Source organism: Antedon mediterranea, chromosome 6, assembly GCF_964355755.1.
Source record: "Antedon mediterranea chromosome 6, ecAntMedi1.1, whole genome shotgun sequence".
Lineage (NCBI taxonomy): Eukaryota > Metazoa > Echinodermata > Crinoidea > Comatulida > Antedonidae > Antedon > Antedon mediterranea.
In genome coordinates, this window is record NC_092675.1 from 6,894,895 (window position 1) to 6,919,208 (window position 24,314).

At 33.9% G+C, this 24,314-nt stretch overlaps 3 protein-coding genes and 1 long non-coding RNA gene across 4 annotated transcripts; 1 reads left to right on the forward strand and 3 right to left on the reverse strand.

Annotated features, from left to right (window-relative positions):
• Window positions 1–14: 14 nt before the first annotated feature.
• On the reverse strand, window positions 15–1,344 carry LOC140052738 (uncharacterized). Its single transcript, XR_011845658.1, has 3 exons — window positions 992–1,344; window positions 572–700; window positions 15–142 (listed from the first exon to the last, which is right to left on the reverse strand). It is a non-coding gene; the product is annotated as an uncharacterized lncRNA (long non-coding RNA).
• A 6,570-nt stretch (window positions 1,345–7,914) lies between these two features.
• Window positions 7,915–11,877, reverse strand: LOC140051937 (uncharacterized). The gene is made up of 9 exons (XM_072097288.1): window positions 11,823–11,877; window positions 11,288–11,410; window positions 11,074–11,154; window positions 10,578–10,796; window positions 10,166–10,294; window positions 9,663–9,800; window positions 9,133–9,264; window positions 8,847–8,984; window positions 7,915–8,325 (listed from the first exon to the last, which is right to left on the reverse strand). The coding sequence occupies exons 1-9, from the start codon at window positions 11,875–11,877 to the stop codon at window positions 8,090–8,092; spliced, it is 1,251 nt and encodes a 416-aa protein (XP_071953389.1). The 3' UTR covers window positions 7,915–8,089.
• A 1,346-nt stretch (window positions 11,878–13,223) lies between these two features.
• LOC140051991 (uncharacterized) lies at window positions 13,224–15,596 on the forward strand. Its single transcript, XM_072097353.1, has 2 exons — window positions 13,224–14,247; window positions 14,596–15,596. Exons 1-2 carry the CDS (start codon window positions 13,296–13,298, stop codon window positions 14,700–14,702), a joined length of 1,059 nt encoding a protein of 352 aa, XP_071953454.1. The 5' UTR covers window positions 13,224–13,295; the 3' UTR covers window positions 14,703–15,596.
• Window positions 15,597–15,741: 145 nt separating this feature from the next.
• Window positions 15,742–22,777, reverse strand: LOC140051990 (coiled-coil domain-containing protein 24-like). Its single transcript, XM_072097352.1, has 9 exons — window positions 22,695–22,777; window positions 21,806–22,051; window positions 21,243–21,409; window positions 21,054–21,124; window positions 20,686–20,785; window positions 19,379–19,471; window positions 19,110–19,237; window positions 18,135–18,237; window positions 15,742–17,254 (listed from the first exon to the last, which is right to left on the reverse strand). The coding sequence occupies exons 2-9, from the start codon at window positions 21,953–21,955 to the stop codon at window positions 16,858–16,860; spliced, it is 1,209 nt and encodes a 402-aa protein (XP_071953453.1). The 5' UTR covers window positions 21,956–22,051; window positions 22,695–22,777; the 3' UTR covers window positions 15,742–16,857.
• Window positions 22,778–24,314: the final 1,537 nt, after the last annotated feature.

Genomic DNA, 24,314 nt, shown 5'->3' on the forward strand with positions numbered 1-24,314 from the left:
CTTAACTTACTTAAGCAGGTGTGGTTATCGTTTTGCAAAATGTAGTTGGTATCACATCCGCATTTATAACTGGTGTCCGTGGGAGTGCAGTGTCCATGTTGCTGATCACAGTTATTCAGAGCCGAATCGAAGCATGGATCAACTTTATAACATCAGAAAAAAAGGTAAGATGAATTAAAAAGAATCACAAACGTTAAGGCAGCAATGATGTAGTAATAGAAACGAATATAGTACTGACTCTTTTTATTCAGAATAATACTTGTATATAATTATAGCATACATTTTCTATCTATTTGTTCACTCAAAATTGTAAATTTAAGCAACCAAAAGTAAAAAAAAAAATGTATCCGGAACCCCAATTAAGGCCAGAAAAAAGAAGAATCAAACGAAATCTACCAAAAATGGTATGATTTGGTGCCTTCAAACTGATCATGGAATGGTACGGTCCAATTGGTGGTGATGTTAGTAACGTTTTAGTGAGTTATGGTTGTAATGCTAATAGTGGTACGTCAATACAATGTTTGGCGGTGGCTTTAGTACTGTATCAATAGTACCGGTACGGATGTCATACCTGTACAAGACTCTCCATCAATTTTTAAAGTGTAACCAGAGTTACACCCGCAGTAGTAAATAGTGCCATTGTTGTTGCAGACACCATTTGTGACGTCACATGTATTCCCAAGTGCACAAATATCAGGTTCTGAAAGAAACAATATACTGTAATGATAATTAATGTTTAAAAATAGTATTAATTAACAGTTATATACCAAGATTAATTGATATTTATTATTTATTTACACATCAGCTTCTGCTATCTGCTGCGTATATCTATCTGTAAAGGTCTGATTGTACTAGGACTATAATGAACAACGATAAATAGATATACATTTTTATTACAGAAAACATAAGAAATTAGAAAAGATTTCAACCTAAAACTATTAGGATAACCATTGAGACTGTATTCAATGAAAATAATCTTTGGTATACACACCTGAGCCAAAAACTTGGAATTCACATAGCTGGACAGGTGAATCAGTATTACTGACCCTCACATATCTACCACTAACGGCCGAGCATGATCTTTCAATTTTTGGACCGTTGTTAATATCATCACTTAAGGTAAATGGTATACCGCACTGAACGCATAAAGAGTTTGAACCAATGCAGATATTAACGACGGCTGATACTAGCTGTTCTCTTAATATACCATCTATGACAAATTGAGAAATCCAAACTATTCTTTAATTTTTATTTTTATTTTATTTTTTTTTTTGTAGGGAACCATAACCATGTGCAAATGAAAGATTTTAAAGAAATGAATTTAATCCGCGGCATAAGGGCGAGAGATTCAGTCACATGGACACCGGAAGTTGGCACCACCATCATCGCTACATGTTAAGATAACGAGTAGGTATGTAGAGGCAGAGCGCAAACTACCAAGAGATTTATAAACAGAAATTTTCTAATGAAACGTAATTGGAATATGAAGACGCATTTTGTATACAAATTAACAGATATATTTACCTGACCTATTGTAAACTGTTATAGTTGTGACGGAGTACAATCTCCCCAAATCCACCATCCACCAATTAAAACTATTACTCTCTGTAAACAGAAATTACTAATACATGAACACTCCATCCACATTTATTGATACCTATATACATATTTTTATATTTTCACTTCGAGATTTAGTTGCAAGGTGTTCGGTATAAAGAGAGACATCGCTTTCTCTTACCTGTTAAGGAGCATGAACCGCGTGACAAATCGGGATCAAAATTACCGTCAATTGCTCGACTTGCGACATTACCGTCCACTGTTGTGCTCTGTGATGCTACCAGCCCGTCTAATATCTGCTTGTCTAATTAGAAAATTAAGTTTGGCTTAACAAATAAATGGTGTCGGTACCGGTTATCAATATGTTTATATAATATGGTTAATATTTCATGCATATAATTCATCACTCACAATATACTTCAACCAAGCCGCTCGGCCACGCACAAACACATAAACATTGTTTTGGACAGCTTTTTATCAATTTAAATTTAATGTAAGTAAATTTCTACACTTCCATGTATCAAATTAAACCAGCTAGGACAAAATGGTTCGGCTATTTTACAATAAGAATTTGTTTAGTATAATAATATCGTCCCCACGATATTCATATAATTAACTAAACAACCTTAATGTACGTTTGTATGGCCAGCTTGAGGTTAAGACAGTGGAACCATTATTCCGTAGCCATAACATTGGCTAGAGTTTTAGGCTTACTCCCTTTATGGTTCTTTTGGTAGTCCTGGGATATCTTTGTTATATGGACATGTAGACCTATACCTACATACAATTTAAACGAGTAAAACATGTCTAAACAATCGTGGTGTTTCAACTGAGATAGGGTCTACACAGAGAAATACGATGTCTTACCTTGAGCCGCTATCCCACAATTGTAGAATATTATAACAACGAAAATACGGAACATTTTAAACATTATTATGAACAGATAGTATATATACGTCTTAACTCACTGAAGATTAATTAGAAGATGCATCAACTTTAGGTAGCAGATGACACCCTAGAAGAATATAAATAAATATACAAGCCCCCCACAAAGTTTACAAATTGATTTTGATGTGATTTCCATATTACATAATTTGTATACAATTGGCAGACCAACACTGTTTACATTTGACTTGCAAATGCAGTATATTTTCATTTATGTAAATTGTTGACGTGTGGGGGAAAAAACAAATATCAATATGGAAAACAAATACCACTTTACTTGGCACTTTAAGAATAATACAGAAGTTTTAGACTCTTAATTTAAATCTAAATTCAAATAAACATTTATTTCTATTGTTTTATTTAGATAAACAATTTAAAGAACAGGAAATTTAGATTGAATATGTTCATAGACGAAAATAAATTATTGGAGTTTGTTGATATCGTGCATAGTTAAGAGTTATAAGGTTAGAAAAAAGGATAAGAATGGGTAGTAAGAAGTACCTGAAATCATCCGAACAGCTTTCTTTTGAAGGACGTAATTTTATTTAGATTTGAAGAATACTAATGTTTACCCATACAAGATTAGCTGATAAATGTGAGAAAAGGGAACAGTAGATATTGCGTATAATATGAGCGGGTAAAAAGGAAGAAAGACGATCATAAAATATGCCAATATGCGTTGATATTTTTAATTCAATTTTTGTTATATGATTTTTGAAATTTAGCTCTTGGTCTTTTAAAACACTTAGGAATTTGGTTTGCTTAACATTAGGAATTATTTGAACACCTATCAGAATTTGATGAGAATCTTCGGTCAGTTTTTTGTGACTAAATCCAAACATCATAAAGTTGAATTTTTTTTAGGCTTATTGAAAGTTTATTCACATTAATGTAATCATTGATATTAATTAATTCTTACATAAAAGTTTGAAATGGACTCAACGTTAACATATTTGTATAAAATAAAGTCGTATAATCTGATAAAGATAACAAGTAAGGATATGCGTTTGGTTAATCATTGATATTTACCAAGGCCATATACATGACTGCAGTCGCTCAAGTAGTGTTTACCGACCAAACCGACCGACTGGCCGACATAGTGAGATGTAGATTCGCGTTGCACGCGACTAAAATAAAGAGGGTTAGGACCATAGGGGGGACACCACATGCGATAGGCTTGACACCACATGCGATAGGCTTAAGATCATAGGAATGATTGTTACATAAGTACACTGAAATCTATTTGGTTAGTAACTGTTTAAAACTTTAAGAGCAACACCACGGATACCATCATTTGAAAGTTTTGAAATTTAAAAATACGACCATCAATCGATCAAACACTGTTTGTTGCTTAGCTTGGGCAAACAGATTACGTTTTAGGGTAAGATCCTCTTGAATAGTATCGCAGAGCCTTTTAATTTCATTCGTACTGTTATAAAGTGTCTTCGACTTCTATATGAAGTAAATAATTATTGGAGAGCTAATACTGCCGGTCGTCGTCTTAGCGCAAAGGTACGTAACTAATAAACGGCTATGTCCGTCTTCCTTCCCTAACCGTCCTGTTTCGTAAAGTCCTTAATGGCCTAGGTCGACGTGCTTTCGTCCTGTTCGGTGAGAACGGTCAATGTCGTGTACGTTGATGTCTACTAGAAGCTTGTTGCTTGCTAATTTGCTAATTCATCAGCAGTGTTTTCTTTGTCAGATTCTGGTATTTCAAAAAGTCTGATGTTGCTACTGCGTGAATATGGCTCTAGATCATCAACTGAGTGAGTTGTTTATATTATGCATTTCATTTTTGATCATCTACAATGGAGCTGATGAACACAAATTAATTTGTTAAATCCGCTATTTTGATTTCACAAATAAACGTGTACGGTGTTAAAAGTACAGCATTTATGCAGACAGCAACGTGGATAACTTTCTATAGTTATACAGATATCACCTAGGGACAGTAGCAGAATCGGTTGCTCTATAATTGACTCAAGATTTTTTTTAACGGTTTTGTTAAGTTAATACATTTTTCATTTGAAAATGTATCCAAAATTTGTTTACCAGTAAGTTCAGCAATTGATGGTCCATTAAAAGCTTTTTTGATGTTATGAGTGAAAGCATATCTTGGCTGTTCATGAATTCCGACAAAGTCGAGCGAGCTTGTTGGGACTGCCGTGTAAACGGGCCAGTTGAGGCGGGAGTTTCCTTCGAGTTAGATGCCATGAGGCTAGCATTTACACACAAACTATAATTGTTTTGTAGGCTAAATCACAGTTTAGTTTTGGTACTCAGTCTTTACACAAGATAGGATTATTTAAGACTAATTTAAGATTTAATGCATTTTAAATCATTACAGAATGAGCATTTTTGGCGTACACGTTCAAATGGGGGACCAAATGATTTTTTTTAGTCCATCAGCTCCGTTGTAGATGATCAAAAATGAAATACATAATATAAATAACTCACTCAGTTGATTATCTAGAACCATATTCGTACACGAAGAAAGTACTTATTAAATAATCGTAATATTGCACGCCATGTGACCCACAATGACAGGAATGATATTTAGGTGTTATATAATATACAAATAATGAATGTTTATGAGTGCAATGGTACAAATAATGGCACGAGGTGAATGATGAAAGGTTATATCAACGAGGCAAAGCCGAGTTGATATAACCTTTCTTCATTCACCAAGTGCCATTATTTGTACCATTACACGAATACAAAACATTCATTATTTGTTTATTTATTTATTATTTGTTCACTTATGTATCTGTTTAATTAACAATCACTTCTTAATTTTACGTCACAGTAATTTCCCAACACTTAGACAAATAGTTATTCAATCTCAACATAATATTGGTGTATTATATTTTTATATTAAATCTTGAATCTATCATACAATTTTATAATTACAATTAGTTTTAATTCATTTAGATATTTAAAGTAGAACATTATATTGATGACAGTAGATCATCATTGGATAGCTTTCTAATTGTTGACACCCTGAACTAACATTTTGGGTTGTAGGTCGTAGTGGACCTAATCTACTAAGGAAATCGATGGAGGAAACATACCATATCCGATATGCGTTGATATTTTTAATTCAATTTTTGTTATATGATTTTTGAAATTTAGCTCTTGGTCTTTTAAAACACTTAGGAATTTGGTTTGCTTAACATTAGGAATTATTTGAACACCTATCAGAATTTGATGAGAATCTTCGGTCAGTTTTTTGTGACTAAATCCAAACATCATAAAGTTGAATTTTTTTTAGGCTTATTGAAAGTTTATTCACATTAATGTAATCATTGATATTAATTAATTCTTACATAAAAGTTTGAAATGGACTCAACGTTAACATATTTGTATAAAATAAAGTAGTATAATCTGATAAAGATAACAAGTAAGGATATGCGTTTGGTTAATCATTGATATTTACCAAGGCCATATACATGACTGCAGTCGCTCAAGTAGTGTTTACCGACCAAACCGACCGACTGGCCGACATAGTGAGATGTAGATTCGCGTTGCACGCGACTAAAATAAAGAGGGTTAGGACCATAGGGGGGACACCACATGCGATAGGCTTGACACCACATGCGATAGGCTTAAGATCATAGGAATGATTGTTACATAAGTACACTGAAATCTATTTGGTTAGTAACTGTTTAAAACTTTAAGAGCAACACCACGGATACCATCATTTGAAAGTTTTGAAATTTAAAAATACGACCATCAATCGATCAAACACTGTTTGTTGCTTAGCTTGGGCAAACAGATTACGTTTTAGGGTAAGATCCTCTTGAATAGTATCGCAGAGCCTTTTAATTTCATTCGTACTGTTATAAAGTGTCTTCGACTTCTATATGAAGTAAATAATTATTGGAGAGCTAATACTGCCGGTCGTCGTCTTAGCGCAAAGGTACGTAACTAATAAACGGCTATGTCCGTCTTCCTTCCCTAACCGTCCTGTTTCGTAAAGTCCTTAATGGCCTAGGTCGACGTGCTTTCGTCCTGTTCGGTGAGAACGGTCAATGTCGTGTACGTTGATGTCTACTAGAAGCTTGTTGCTTGCTAATTTGCTAATTCATCAGCAGTGTTTTCTTTGTCAGATTCTGGTATTTCAAAAAGTCTGATGTTGCTACTGCGTGAATATGGCTCTAGATCATCAACTGAGTGAGTTGTTTATATTATGCATTTCATTTTTGATCATCTACAATGGAGCTGATGAACACAAATTAATTTGTTAAATCCGCTATTTTGATTTCACAAATAAACGTGTACGGTGTTAAAAGTACAGCATTTATGCAGACAGCAACGTGGATAACTTTCTATAGTTATACAGATATCACCTAGGGACAGTAGCAGAATCGGTTGCTCTATAATTGACTCAAGATTTTTTTTAACGGTTTTGTTAAGTTAATACATTTTTCATTTGAAAATGTATCCAAAATTTGTTTACCAGTAAGTTCAGCAATTGATGGTCCATTAAAAGCTTTTTTGATGTTATGAGTGAAAGCATATCTTGGCTGTTCATGAATTCCGACAAAGTCGAGCGAGCTTGTTGGGACTGCCGTGTAAACGGGCCAGTTGAGGCGGGAGTTTCCTTCGAGTTAGATGCCATGAGGCTAGCATTTACACACAAACTATAATTGTTTTGTAGGCTAAATCACAGTTTAGTTTTGGTACTCAGTCTTTACACAAGATAGGATTATTTAAGACTAATTTAAGATTTAATGCATTTTAAATCATTACAGAATGAGCATTTTTGGCGTACACGTTCAAATGGGGGACCAAATGATTTTTTTTAGTCCATCAGCTCCGTTGTAGATGATCAAAAATGAAATACATAATATAAATAACTCACTCAGTTGATGATCTAGAACCATATTCGTACACGAAGAAAGTACTTATTAAATAATCGTAATATTGCACGCCATGTGACCCACAATGACAGGAATGATATTTAGGTGTTATATAATATACAAATAATGAATGTTTATGAGTGCAATGGTACAAATAATGGCACGAGGTGAATGATGAAAGGTTATATCAACGAGGCAAAGCCGAGTTGATATAACCTTTCTTCATTCACCAAGTGCCATTATTTGTACCATTACACGAATACAAAACATTCATTATTTGTTTATTTATTTATTATTTGTTCACTTATGTATCTGTTTAATTAACAATCACTTCTTAATTTTACGTCACAGTAATTTCCCAACACTTAGACAAATAGTTATTCAATCTCAACATAATATTGGTGTATTATATTTTTATATTAAATCTTGAATCTATCATACAATTTTATAATTACAATTAGTTTTAATTCATTTAGATATTTAAAGTAGAACATTATATTGATGACAGTAGATCATCATTGGATAGCTTTCTAATTGTTGACACCCTGAACTAACATTTTGGGTTGTAGGTCGTAGTGGACCTAATCTACTAAGGAAATCGATGGAGGAAACATACCATATCCGAACGTCCTGGCATGCGCACAAATAACTACACCACTAATTCCCAGATCCTAGATTACTCCATATCAAAAGCTTCCTTTTCTAGCCCATGCTAACTGATATGTTTAAGTTGGCGGAACAATATATGTTTTACCAGTCTTATAGCAATATTCCTCAACTTCGGAACTGTCTTCCATAATAACACAGGAACCACCTGCGTAATGATACCCTGTACAGGATGCTATTCCCAGACAAGCGTTTGCACAGTAAAGCAGACTACGACTTCGAAACTCCTTTACTCCTCCCCTAAGACAGGCATCGTCACCATTGACCAACTTGAAGGTTTTGGATTGAGGAACGGCTGACGTAAATAAAAACAATATGATGGTTATGGCATAGTATAATACAAATGCTGTAGTCAACTGGTATTTGGTTTCGAAGAAAACAAACTGTTATAATTTTTCTTTGCGACAAAAGGAAAGATCTACAAAACCGAAGAAGTTTAAAAAGATATTGGGTTGGAAAAGGATGGATGAAGTAAGGAGGTAAAGGGACAACCTTCGGATAAAAGAGAAGAAAAAAAACGAAGATACATGGAAGATATTATGAGAGACAATGGCTGTAAGAGTTGCCATGAAGGGAGGAAGATCAAAACGAAGATACTAGGGAGGTATTATGACGAACAATGACTGTAAGAGTTGCCATGAAGAGAGGAAAATCAAAACGAAGATACTAGGGAGGCATTATGACGAACAATGGTTGTAAGAGTTGAGATGTAGATCAAGGTCAAAACTATAGTAAGTGAAAAAGAAAGAATGGAGAGAACAGAGAAGTATGTAAGAAGTAAACAATTGAATTCAGTAGAAGAGACAGATAACTTACGAATGCAACGAAAGCCGTCAGAATGAATAGTGTACAGTGGAGGATTACAACCACAGTAGTATCCAGTACCGTTACGGACACAAAATCCTCGCTCATCATCACAACGGTTTAATGTCGAGTTAGCACAAATGTCAAAATCTGTTGAAGAAAATAATATGCAGCAGGTTAACTTATTTACAAGGTTGATCTGGACATGGCGAATATGGAAGATAGAATCCTAGAGTCCGTTCGTGTAATGTTTTTTTTAAGTTGGCTAAATGATAAAAAAATAATTCAGATTAACAACCTAAACATGTGAAACCATCTGAATCCAGCGTATAGCCTTGTAAACATGCGCACGTGTAGTCACCACCATTTGACATACATTGTCCATACGTGTCATCACAGTTATTGAGGGTGGAATTTGAACAAGCATTGACTAAAAATAAACATAATAAATTCACTCTTATTAGTTCTACTACAAAAACATACGTGGAAGTTTAACGTACTAGAGTCATGCTAAAAATCATATTCGTCAGTTTTTGAGTACGCGTCAAATGTGTTTTCATGATGCTACTAAGAGAAATTGAATTAAAATTTAGGCAGTTCCAAAATTGGTTATGAATTGTCATCTTAAATTTAAGAAAAGTTAATAAGCATCATGATAAATGCGTTCGTTCGTTTGCGCGCGCAACGCACGTTAGTTGACCAATCACAAGTGATAGTTCGGATGATCACTCACTTCGTGGTTGGTCAAATTACTTGCGTTGCGCCTACTTGCCTCCGTTGCGTTTTAGTTGGAAGTAAACTTCTATCCTGCTCTAGACCTTAACTTACTTAAGCAGGTGTGGTTATCGTTTTGCAAAATGTAGTTGGTATCACATCCGCATTTATAACTGATGTCCGTGTCTGTAGGAGTGCAGTATCCATGTTGCTGATCACAGTTATTCAGAGCCGAATCGAAGCATAGATCAACTTTAAAATATCAGAAAAAAGGTAAGAATAATCACAAACGTCAAGGTTACCTCAGAAGCAATGATGTAGTAATAGAAACGAATGCTTATTCACATCATACGGTACATTTACTTATTTATTGGTTCAATCAAAATATCAATTTAAGCAACCAAAAGTAAAAAAAACAATCTGGAACCGTCATTTTAGTCCAAAAAAGGAAAAATCAAACGGAATAATCCTACTGTATATAGGACTCTAAATGGAATTGGTGGTGATATTAGTAACGTTTTAGTGAGTTATGGTTGTAATGCTAATAGTGGTACATCAATACAATGTTTGGCGGTAGCTTTAGTACTGTATTGGTAGTACCGGTACGGATGTCATACCTGTACAAGACTCTCCATCAGTTTTAAGAGTGTAACCAGAGTTACACCCGCAGTAGTAATTAGTACCATTATTGTTGCATACACCATTTGTGACGTCACAAGTATTTCCAAGAGCACAAATATCAGGTTCTAAAAGAAAAAATATCCTGTAATGATAACTAATTTTGTAATAAGGTATTACAGTCATATACCAAGGTTAACGTACAGTAATATAAATTATTATTTATACATCAGCTTCTGCTACGGATATCTAGCTGCAAATGCCTGCTTATACTAGGACTATAATGAACGACGATAAATAGATATACGTTTTCCTTACAGAAATCAAAATAAATTAAAAAGGTTTTCATATTAGAACTAAAGGATATCCATTGATACTGTATTCAATCAAAATGATTTTTGGTATACACACCTGAGCCAAACACTTGTACTTCACATAGCTGGACAGGTGAATCCGTATTAGTGACCCTCAAATACCTGCCACTGACTGCCGAGCATGACCTTTCAATCTTTGGATTTGCGTAAATATCATCATTTAAGCTAAAAGGTGTACCGCATTGAATGCATGAAGAGTTGTTTGAACCAGTACAAATATTTACGACGGCTGATGCTAGCTGTTCTCTTGAACCATCTACGACAAATTGAGAAATTCGAAACTATTCTTTGTACTGAACAACTTTACAATACAGCATGATTATCGTCTGGAAACAAAAAGCCACAGCCATGTTAAATAATGGATAAACAAAAATAAATGAATGGAAATTAAAACAAAGAGAAAAAATTGTATTTGAGCCGCGGCATAAAGATGAGATGGACATCAAAAGTTGGCTCCAGTTGAAAACACAATGTACCAAGAAAAGACTTGAAATGAAAACGAAGTTTGTATACAAATTAACATATATTTTTACCTGCCCTATTGTAAACTCTTATAGTTGTGACGGAGTACAATCTCCCCAAATCCACCATCCACCAATTAAAACTGTTACCCTCTGTGAACAGAAATTACTAATACATGAACACTCCATCCACATTTATTGATACTTATACACATATTTTTATATTTTCCCTTTGATGTTTAGTTGCAAGGTGTTCAGTATAAAGAAAGACATCGCTTTCTCTTACCTGTTAACGAGCATGAACCGCGTGTCAAATCGGTATCAAAATTACCGTCAATTGCTCGACTTGCGACATTACCGTCCACTGTTGTGCTCTGTGATGCTACCAGTCCGTCTAATATCTCCTCGTCTAATAACAAAATAAAACAAATTTGGTTGAAAAGATTATTACTAAATGGTATCGGTACCAGATCCAATAGATATCTGTCTCCAATAGATATCTGTCTTATTACTATTTCATCTAAGCACCACTCACAATATATTTCAACTAAGCATTGAGCTACTAGGCATACATATACAAACGTTTAAGATTGTTGAGTTCGTCCTATGAAATGCAGGCTTTTTACCATGAGGAAGATAACACTAAAAGAAGGTTTATTAAAAAAATGTCCAAACAATATTGTCTGAGCTGGTTTGCTACATGGAAATGTCCTACCTACATAACATTTAAATAGATAAACAGCTGTTTCTGTCCAAACAATGTATGTGTGTTTCAACATGAAAAGGTCTACACGAACAAATATGAATTTGTAATGTCTTACCTTGAGACGCTACCCCACCACTGTAGAATAGTATAACAACGAAAATACTGAACATTTTAAACATTATTATTAACAGATAATATATACGTCTTAAGTCACTGAAGATTAATTAGAAGATGCATCAACTTTAGGTAAAAGGAGATGACACCCTAACCCACATGAAGTTTACAAATTGATTTCGAGGTGTTTTCCATATTCCATATACAATTGGCAGACCAACGCTGTTTACATTTGACTTGCAAATGCAGTATATTTTCATTTATGTAAATTGTTGACGTGTGGGGGCTAACAATTATATTGTATCGACATGAAAAACAACACAACAACTTACTTGGTACTTTAAGAATAATACACAAGTTTTAGACTCTTAATTTAAAAATATTAAGTTGTATAGTTGTATTGGTATTAACATTAACATGGTATCTTTATTCTCTACTTACTATTTGGTGTTGAACGGTTATTAAATGAAACTGTAAAACACCTTATAGTAATATGCGTGCAAAGCATGAACAAAAGTGCTTGATACAGAGATAAATAATATTATTATTATACATTAAATATACACACATAGAAGAAACTCTACAAACTTGTATTGACTTTTTAAAATATATAAAAATCAGTTTAATTAATCAAACATTGAAGAACACACTTTAAACGGGAAAAGTGTTCTGTTAAACTATTTCAAGCATAAAAGACCACATGTACATCATGATGTACATCATTGTAAATTGTCAACACACACTGTGCTACAGACAGTGTACCGTGTGTTAAAAGTACAGCATTTATAGCAGACAGCAACGTGTATAACTTTCTATAGTTTTACAGATAGCACCTGTGGACAGTAGCAGAATCGGGTGAAAAGACACTAAACTTTACTCTCAAACGAAGAAAATTATGAAAAAAAAGAAGATCATTTTTACAAACATTTGTGTTAAGTTATATTTTAAGCAAAGAGAATGTAAAACCTACTCTCAAACGGAGGAAAGTGTTGAAAAAGGATTATTTTTACAAACATCCGTGTTAAGCTTTATCAAGCATAGAGAAACTAAACCTATAGGCCTACTCTCAAACGGAGAAAATTCTAAAAAACGGGATAATTTTTACAAACATTTGTGTTAAGTTATTTTAAGCATGGAGAAACTAAATCTATTCTGTCAAACGGATAAAATTCTAAAAAAAGGATCATTTTTACAAACATTTGTGTAGAGAGAAACTTAACCCTATACTTTCAATGGCGGTGATTTTACCAATAAGAATTGTCAGATAATAGAATATCTACTATATGAATAGTTTTTCTAGTGTTGTCGTTGCCAGGAACAACAGTCAAGGTTGAACAAAAATGCATTATATAATTATCATAACAATGTACAATAACTGACATTTATTCACCGGAGTAAACAGTCGAATGACACATTATAATTAATTTTTAACAAGTATATAACCGTGTTGGTATTTCTCTCCGGAAAAGTGTTAATGGCGTTGGATTCCGAATTTATAAATCGTTTAAAATACGACAGTATTTCGAAAGAGCAGCGCTTTAAAGCTACAAAGAGAGGTATTGACAGTTACAGACAACTGGAACGTTTAGCTGAACGACAGTGGCGCTCATGTTTAGGAGTTTCTGGTGCAGACGGTAAGACAAAACCTGGGACATTGAAAACTCAGGACGATAAAACGAATCAGATAGACTTAAACTTAGGGGAAAGAAAGGAAATAGATCCACTTAAATGTACTGTCAATCAATCAGACGTGGAGGAGGAGTTTCAGAACAATTGTTTGCCACAAATGGTGACTAAAATTATTGATCAAAACGAAGAAAGAGACAATGGCAATGATACCTGTATTTCCAGAAATTTGGCTCAGAATACTAGCATGGAAACAGCATTAAATGCTCCGTCCAAGGAATTAGGAATAAGACATTACAGGCTCAAACCACTTAAAATCAGCAGAACGCGCCAACTCAGCACTTTTGGTAGAAATACTTGCAATGGACATGACTCTGATACACAATCAAGTGGTGTCACCACTTTCAGGAGGACAAGGCGACTTGCAACTTCAAATTTCAGCAATAATAATGGTACTGTAGAGTATTCACAACAATTGAAACTTCGACAACTGCAGAAGCAGCAGAATGAATACAAGAGAATGATGCATTCTGCTGAGGTTGATGATGATATTACAACTTCTTCAACGACTTTCCTTCGACAGAAGACAGCGCTGTTACTTCGAAAGGTAGACACATTGCTCAAAGACCCGCATTCTAAAATAAAAACGCCAATATTTGAATATCAGGGGACTAGTGTGAAAGAAGTGCGGACATCATCGCTGAGTGAAGATGATATATCCACTACCAGAGGCGGAGGCCTAATTGTAAAGGCAAAACCAAGAAGCCAAAACTGTACTACAAAGAGTACACACACTGACGGTAAATTCATACATTCCATGACTATAAAACACTATAATAATTTATACAATTTAACCATAGACCTACACAAAACATTCTTTGTAAGAGGTAATTTCTTTTTTCTTGATTTGATTAATAAATGTTTTGTGTTTGGTAGGCCTAATCTATTTTAAAGATCAACAAACAAATACAAGATTTACTTGTCTTTAAATTTAAATTACAGAAACGTATAACATATCTACTGTTTTATGCTGCATATAGTATTGTTAAGATCATTTTTTTCTATACATTTCCTTTTAAAGTAAAAGGTGCCAGTATGTGTCAGTTTCAATAAGTGGATGTTGATTTCAATGTCTATATTTTCTGCAGGACACAACGATCAAGATATTCGTTTGGTGCTTAAAAGTCTTTCTGTTCAACGTATCGACATACACGATAAATGCAGGACTTGGTTGGAAGTAAATCCTGTCAATTAAACCCTAGATAAAATACACCTGGATTCATGCTGATCATGCACGGACTGATGTTCATCTAAATATTTTCTTTAAACCATTCCATTTTTTAGTTAAGTTGTTTTTTCTTCTTATTTTGTATTTTCGGAAATCGCCCACTTGCTCGACGCATTTAGCCATAACCTCGACAATGGTTCGTGTCTCACTAGCTCCATGGTAGAACAAGTCTTCTCGTATAAGGACTATAAACCGTAGGTCCAGTGTACACATCTGGCTCGTGTGCACTTTAAAGAACCTAGTTAGTACATCTTTCGAGCAAGTATGGGTTATCCCGCTGTACTAGTTCACTGTCACAAAATATGTCGCATATATATATACACTGGCCCCTCTGAAAAAACAGTTATAGACTGAAGAGGCTACCCAGTGTAAAGAATAAATAAATAAAATAAATTAAATACCTTTTTCAATATCTCATTGTCAAGTTTTATTCAAGGTAGGCCTTTGGGACCCACTATTCAGGGGAAAAGAACAAGAGGATTATAAGTTGTAATACTACGGTCAACCACGATCCGATTCGATGGGTGTCCACTTAACAGGGGTGTACAGTACTGTATATTTATGTAATTTATTCTCATATCATATTTTATTGTACAGTATGTACATTTTATTTTATTTGGATTATGAATATTTCTTTAATAATACGTTTCCTTCAAAGCACCAGACCAGAGTGCTCTTCCGTAATATTTCCTATCCAGGAATCCACATCCACCAGTAACTTAGTTATTAGTTAAATTTCTTTTTCGAATTAAACATGGTGATACAACACTTGATATTCCAATGTAATAATTATTTATTGCAACACATTGACAAATTATTTACATTAATTAAAAATGAATACAACAAAAACTGTACTTTGTAGCTTGTTGTAATGAAACTAAATATAACCTGTAAAAATAACATAAAAGTTTGTTACTATTTATTCAAAATATGAAAGTACACGGTTTTATTTGTTTATCACACTAGGTCTATAATAAGGTATGTTTGAATACATCTTGTGGTTTGAACGCCTTTAGGGCACAAAAGTCGTTTGAGAATTTAGTAGTACGTTCATTATGAATGCTATTAGTAATCAAACAAAGGAAATAATAAACTATATAAAGATATTATATTAGAGTTTTTGAAGTTTCTTTACTACAGCTGGGATTCAACTTGCTTATACCACTCACTGTATTATATAAATCATATTCAATCTCAATGTTGTATTAGAGTGAATATGAATATATATGTTGTAAATTAGTTTACACTAAAATGAAACCTGTAACACCAGCTTTTTACGAAGATATGCTATTTTAATATTTTGCCCGCCATCGTGTAAAGGCCCATAAAAGAGCCCCCCCCCCACCCCCCATGGGGTTACAGATTGGGCAACAACGTTTTTCTGGTTTATTTTGACCCACTAAAGATATTTAGACAAGTTGCCAACTTTCATCACAAATTGCACACAGGACTTTTTTATGACGTCTTTAAACCTGACTAGAAGTCAAGATACTTAAGAAGTGCATAAAGCCTGGTTTCCATTAAAATCGCTACAGCGTTTCCATTAAAATCGCTACACGCGCAGATGTCGCCGACGCAATCGGGAAGGCTCCCCGATTCATCGCAGTCAAATCGGCAAAGTTCAACCATGTTCAACTTTGCCGATTTTGTCAGCGATGAATCGTATACGCGTACCAAAGAATATTTAGCGCTCGATCGCGTACTAGATCCCCGATAAATTCTAGCGTTTCCATAGAATCGCTACGCTCTGTCGTGTAGCAATTTTATGGAAACCAGGCTTTAGTGAAAAACCCGAGTTCTTTTTATCTATTTATCAACCTAAGATTTTGCACAACAAAACATGTAAAAATATTTGCTTTAGGTTATTTTGAAAACTGCCTGAAGCTAAATCATTGACTTAATTTGTTGCCAAGTTTTATAAATCTGACCCATGTGACACCAACCAACTGATAAAGACCACGCCAAAAAATTGTCTTTAAATTGAGGTACCTGCATTGATCAGTTTCAGCTCAATATTGTGTTTACTAATAAGTGATAAAAAATAAAAATTAAGCACCACCATCATACAAAAGGAAGAATTATAGTATTTAACATCAATCTGAATATATTTCAATGGCAAGTCTCATGTTTCTGTACTAGTCTTTACTTGATGTCTTAGTCGTTGTGATGAAAGAGTCCGTCGTACAAGAGGTTTGGCTGACGAGGGTGGGGATGGCCTAGCCGAAGATGGCGGGGAAGGCCTAGCTGATGATGGCGGGGAAGGCCTAGTCAATGATGGTGGTTGTGAAGGCCTAGCAGAAGATGGTATGGACGGTGTATTACAGTGGTTTGTCAAATGTCTTTTATTGGCTGAACCTGGAGGACTAGGCCCAGTGATGCGTGACTCTGCACTTGCTTGCTTAGTGACATCTTGTTTTGCTGGGTTTCTTAACAAGCTGCTGGAAGATATTCTGTCAGAATTACACGCTAAAGATGGTGGTGATGGTCGCCCTGCTGGCTTCAATGGCTTCAACTTTTTCCTATAATTAAGACAAAGTTTAATAATAAAATGTGAATATTAAAATTAACTTATCGCCACTACATTGGGAACAGACGATTTAAGCAGAATGCCGTAGATGAAATGCAACCATATCAAATACTGAACAGCACAGATTGGTCAGGAGGGATCAAGGCCCAGCCACTTAATAATAAACCTAATCTACTTAATATGAAGTATAATTTATAAATACCAATTTACACAATAATTGATATGGATGTTGAATGGAAGGAAACAAGAAAAGTTAAAACAATTTAATAATAGATAATTATAACAAATGTTGAATAATTCATTGTGAACTACCGGATGTCATTGGAAACCAGGTAAAAATTCTGAGAAAATGCACACAAGGTGTGTATTATATTAAAAGTCTTCTCGGATAAGGACTATAAATCGTAGGTCCACATCCAGTATATGCATATTGCCCGTTTGCACTTTAAAGAGTACTTTTGAGAAGAGTAGGGGGTTACCCCAGTTTACTAGTTAACATACACTGTCGTGGACAGATGTAATGACACCGTAGTTGGCTGCCGATGACACGATGTGATCCTTAGGGAAGAAGAATGTTGTTGAAAAGGTGTACACAACTATATAGTTTTCGTAGGTACAGATAGGTGGAAACACTATTGTTGGAAGGGAATTTTCTTACATTGCCTCTGTTTTGTTATATTTTAGCACCATTATGGTTGGGCAATGTATGCAACTTCAAATACAGCTTCTGATCATCCAGTGGTTCAAATTTTAAATTTATATTTCTTTCTCGTTTCTATTGAAGAACGCACTCTTATTCTGTTGAATTGCTAATATAGACCATCAAATTAAAGCTTAGGATAAGAGACAATAAGTAAAGAAAGGTTGCATACTTTGGTGAGCTTGGGAGATTCTTTGGATCTGTCTTTAACATAGCAGTGTTACTCCTACTGATCTCTACATTTTGCTGAAGTCTGTTTTTTTCCTCTTGCAGTTCTAAAAAAAAAATTACAGTTATTACAAAATGCAAACAAGTTATTTGTCATTGAGGTTAAATTTATAAAGTTATTAATATACAATTTACTTTAGTGATCGGTTGAAAGAGTTTGTATTTGTTACTTGAACGTTGAAAAATGGGTTACTATTTGAATGTAAAATGACATTTAAAAAATTGTAAAAACTATTTGTTAAATATGTATTATATGAATACGAATACGAATAGAACTTTATTGCAATCGAAAGATTGAAGTTTAACAAAAGCGTTTCACTCAGAAAAATAAAATGCAATATCAAAATATAAAAAACATTTAGAAAGGTAGTACTGTACAAACAATCAAAATATTAAAACAAAATTTCAAATAAATATTAGTTATCATAAAAACTATATATATACATTCATAAAGTTAAAAACAAGTTTAACTGAAAACATCCAAAAATTGATATAGGCCTGCAGTATAAAAATTTAAAAATTTATAAAAATTTAAAAAAATCTTAAAAATTATTATGACTAAACTGTAAACAATTTGAGATTGTGACGGGTAAATAGTGCATGATTAAGAACTAACACGTATGGTGCACCATCTAAATACTACTACTCTATATTTCGCTGCCAAAATCTGAGCACTGCCTTTTTACATGGTCTAACTTTTGACATTCAAATTAAATATAAGTTTACTTTAGAAAAATATGTGTGTTATAAAACAAACATATCAATTACTTAACAATTTGCAAAGTCAAAAGGTTAGAAACTATTTTTATTTTCCTTCTGTTTGTTTAAATTTAATATACAGTAATTCTGTGTATAACATCAATTTTCTGGCTAAACTACGGGCCTCACTGTGTCCAAATAGTACTATTAAAACTTTCACCTGATAATGTAGGCTCTCTTGTAAAGGGAATTGAAGATTGACATCTAAAATCTTTTTCTTCTTCTAAACAACTTTGTAAAAATCGTATGTCATTTAGCAGTCTGGCTGTCTCGTCTGCTAATGAAGATCTAAAAGAACACAAATGTTGTACTTCGTACTTAATTTAAACTTCATAAAACAACGTCTTCATTTATTTTTAAAATGTTATAAAATAAAGCCTTTTTTCAGAAGGGTTGGGTGTAAGAAATAAGAAAAAAAAGTTACTGTACCTTAATTCCTGGACAACCTGATCAATTTTGAAAACATTAAGATGGTCTTTGACAGCATCAACCTGATCACTGACATTAGAAGAAGCTGAAAGACTAAAGAGAAACAAGGATTTAAAATTTAAATTTAAATACTATGGTTAGTTTTAAAAGGTAAAAAATAGTGTCACAAAGACTGGAAATGAATAGCAGCTAGAGGCAGAAAACTAAACAAGAACAATATTCAATTTTTAAGTGTTTAAGATTCATTTCAAATAGTTACCTTTTTGTAAATATGTGTGTACTAATGTTAATTACTTAGTTGTCTTTGAATTATTTTTATTATATTGTTTTAGTAATTTCACTATTATTGATAAATTAAACGTATTCGTTTTTTTAAAAATTACTAAAACAAATTGTTGTTCACGATCACTAAAATCACATTATAGTTCACGTAAAGGCCTTCAATAGGGAGGTTTCGCAACCTTACGAATACGATAACGAAAACGGATACGTCACGCACACGTATTCGTTTTTCGTAAGCCAGTAAAAATCTGTTTCACATGGCATATTGAGGGCGCCGTCCAAAATATGACTGCGGTGAATTTGAGCGAAGCGCAGGTGGTACGTGTTGCTTAGTGCTTGGCTGCCTAGGCCTAGCGTAACATCAAAGCGAGTGAGGACTTTAAAAACTGCTATTTATCAAAATTGACTTGGAATTTTAGTAAATTACTTTAGTAAATTACTTTCAATAAATCTATAATTATATTATAATCATGAATCATTCCTGATTCAAATGCAAAATGTGCAAATAGATCAAAACTATACTCGTTTTGTAGTTACGAATATGACTGGTGATATTCGTCAACACGAATACGCTTTACGAATATGAAATGGGGATCAGCTCAAAAGTTTCACAAATGTTTGACGTATACGTTTTCGTTATCGTATTCGTAAGGTTGCGAAACCTCCCTAGTGTTTCTCTACTGAACCACTTTTGAAATCAATGCTTTAGCACTGAAAGTGTCATATATTTATATATTCCGTCATATATAAGGACAGAATAAATAAAATAAATTTCACCATTTTAGGCCCGAGCCGCTATTTCAAAATACTGGATCCGCCACTGTTAAGAGGATGTATACAATGACATCAGGAATACAAGTTAGAAGACAATTACCTTCTTGTTAGATTACCTAATTTAAACTGATAAAACTGAACTGAATTTAAGTTTACTAGTCAGTTACAATGTATGCTCTAGAATGATTAGTGGCAGATGAAGGAAATAATGGCACAACACATACGCATGTCATAATGATAAAGTGCCTTACTAATCACCATCACTAGAGGGCGTCATGCGCATTGGGGTTTCTCTTCCATCACGACTACTACAAGCTGTCTGTGGACGTCTAAGCTCAATATCAGGGGTTTCTAGAAAACAAACATTTAAAATAAAAATAATAAACTGAATTTATAAATAATCTCTAAAAAGCTACAGTGCTACCACTGATTGGTTAACTTGGATCTAAAATGAAACTCAAACATTATCTTTTAAATGCAAATTGAAAATTAAAAACTATTATATAATCTTGAAGCTTTCGATTTGAGATGACCTATGACCTAATTATCATGCACATTGTGTCATTGGTTGTCGTCAGATGTATACCGACAAAGTATTATTCACACAATGTACACATACCTCTGTTATCATCTTCCAATACATACTGTAGCACATCACTATTTAATACTGACAAATTGCAATTTGAATCCCTGTTAGATAAGAAAAAATACTCAAGTTAAGTGTTTGTCAGAATGTGACCATCATGAAATAAGCAAAATAGACAGTTACAGTTAAAAAAGTTAAAATACTCAATTATAAGAATCCTACCGGCAGCCGTCCTTTGACCGTTCTCGGATGCTTTCAACCAGCAAAAGAATATGATTCTTAAGTCCTTCTCGTATCATTGGAGGCTCTGGTAAGGAACTCCGTATTGGCTCGTTAACAGCTTCACTTTCTGATCTATATTCTTGCCATATTTGTAGAAGTGCCTCAATCTGGATTGAGAAAAAAATGATCAAGGTTTTTATTTAAATTGCATTTTTTTTTATCAAAACAAATCATAAAAGGACTATAAGAGTGAAATATCAGAACCAGTTGTTGAGGAGGGCATTAACATTGTTGGAACTTCTGTTTAATATTAATGTTGTCATATTTATATAGTGCTTAAAACAATCAACAGATTGTTCCAAAGCACTTATACAAAAAAAGGGATTAAAAGAGGTAACATATTGGTTTACAAAGAACTAAAAAGATGTGTTTTTAAATGAGTTCAGATAGAATTGAGAAGATTGTTCCACAGTTTAGGAGCTGCAACTAAAAATGCTCGATCACCATACATCTTCAGGTGCGACCAAGTGAAAAAAAAGTACAATTGTCAAACCAAAACTTACCTCTGCATGTAATTCTAATGTCTGATCTACCTCAGATTCTCCTAAAATATTTTTTATTTCATTTTGCTGTTCTGTGGAAACATTTTCTTCCACAAGTCTCCAAAGTGAGAGTGGTATTTCAAAGGCCTCAAGATTGGCACCGTCTAACATAGCTGCTGCAGGTTGTTGTTATGGTAATTGATTGGTCTTTAATACGGTCTTCTTTATAAAACACTACATTATCATCCAAAAATGATAACATTTATTCTGGAAATTGAAGGTTTATTATTAACAGTACATAGAGTATTGGCCTTATTAAAAACATTTTCATCTAAAAACACCCACAAATAAAAAATAAACCTGCCTCCCTCCTCGAGTCGCCCAGCTGGTATCAGTATAGCCTACAGCAAGAGACCCAGTCAGAGACAATGAATATGTTACATTTCAAATGTAATGTGTAGGCCTTATATCCCCAGTCAACAAGCTGCCTAATTTAATTAGCCTAACTCAGCCTGTCAGGGCAGGCCTAGGACCTTGGCCTAGCTAGTAGAGGAAAGTTATACTGCTTCCTACTAGCCTAGAGGGCCGGCCGCCTACACTAGCTAGCTAGGCTAGCCTACTACTAGGTACTACTAGTAGGGCCGGCTAGGCCTAGTTAGTAGGGCCTAGTTACTAACTAGTTAGCCCAGGATATAGGGCTACATACACGTTATCGAGCCTTGCGTAGTGACCTTAACCTAGGCTAGGCCCTAGTTTAGCCTACCTCTCTGGTCCTAGAAAGACAGGGACAAACAGGGGAGGAGGGTGGTGGGGCCTATAGTAAGCCTAGCTATCCTACTACTGTCACTTTACTACCATGATACTGGACAAAAACAATTAATGTAGTTAATATTACTGTAGTATAACTTACTGTTCCGTTTAAAGCTATATATATGAGGCCTTTCTTGTCTAGTTAGGCTATAATTTTAATAGTTCAGTTTACATTGGCAACCATCACACAAAAAACGCCACCAACCATCAAAACAACATGACAGCATATTGGCGGCGTGCTTCATATAAAGTAGACATCTAAGAGCCATAAACTGTATTATCGCTCTGAAAGTAGATCTTCTTTGTAATAATAATAATAATAATAACAATAATATTTATTCGGCAAAAGTTCATAAAGTACATTTTACAATTCATCTTGCCAGGAGCAAGTAATAGGCATGAGCCCAAACAGAAAACTGTTCATTACTCCATCATTACTTATAAAATACAAAAATAACAAAACTAAGTAGCACAAATTAAGTCAAAATAAAACAAAACAAAACAAAGTTATAATGAGATACACCAATTAAAAATAAGCTGCATTGAATAAAAAATATAAACAATTACAGTACAACTTAATATTTTGAGATCAAATGTTTGATGAGTTGGGCTTTAAAGTCTGAAATTGTAGCACATTGTTTAATTTCATTGGGAAGTTGCTCCCATAATCTAGGGAAAATAACAAACGATGAATTTAAAAATGGGTGTCACGAAACCTAAGACCACGAAATCTAAGACCCCTAAGACCTAAGATCACGAAAGCTAAGACCCAAGACCTAAGATTACAAATATTTATCTTTCGCACCTGCCTTGTATTTTAACTCCCAACATTTATTCTGAATACCACACCTTAGAATTGGCACTTTCATGAAAAAGAATCACATAAAAAGTAACAAATACATTTTTAAATTGATGATTTTACAGACGTTTTTCTCGCACACAAAATGACTAGCCTACAGTACAGTAGGCCTACCCCATGTTCAATGTTTTTGTTTCTATGGAACGTCAAAAGAGCAAAAAAGGCTGAAAACTCTGTGGAGTCCATCTACAGTGTGGATGGAACAATGTAAAATTAAAATTGTAATGATAATAGTATAATCATGCAAGTACGAGGAAATAAACACTGGCAAATAAATTTTAATTAAAAAATCATGATAAGTTTTGTTGTTTCGTTTTCTTTCTGTTTTATACTTGTACTATTATTGTTGCTCTTTTGGCGCTCCATAGAAACAAAAACATTGAGCATAGGGAGCTCGAGGAGTTACATTTCAGTATACAAAGAAACACATCTGTAAAATCATAAATTTAAAGGATTTATTTATTTGTTATTATGTGTTTCTCCTTCTGAAAGTACTTATAAGTCCTAATTTTAAAGTGTGGTGTTCAGGATAAAGTTAGTCAACAAATTTGGAGTCAAAATACAAGAAAGGCAGGTGCGTAACAAAAACATCCTCTGAACCAACACAATGGAGTAAATATATACAAACAAACACCCCGTCAAGTTTGTTTGTTGTAAAGAAAAAATATACATTTACTCAACGGGCGAAAATAATGTGAGTTTATCTATGTTTTGCGGTGGTATTAAATTATATTTATGGTAATAAATGAAACCTACTGTGTTTACAATTATGTATGGATAAACAAGTATTGTTTTTAAGCTGTAGTATATCTTAGAATTTGTAATCTTAGGTCTTGGGTCTTAGCTTTCGTGATCTTAGGT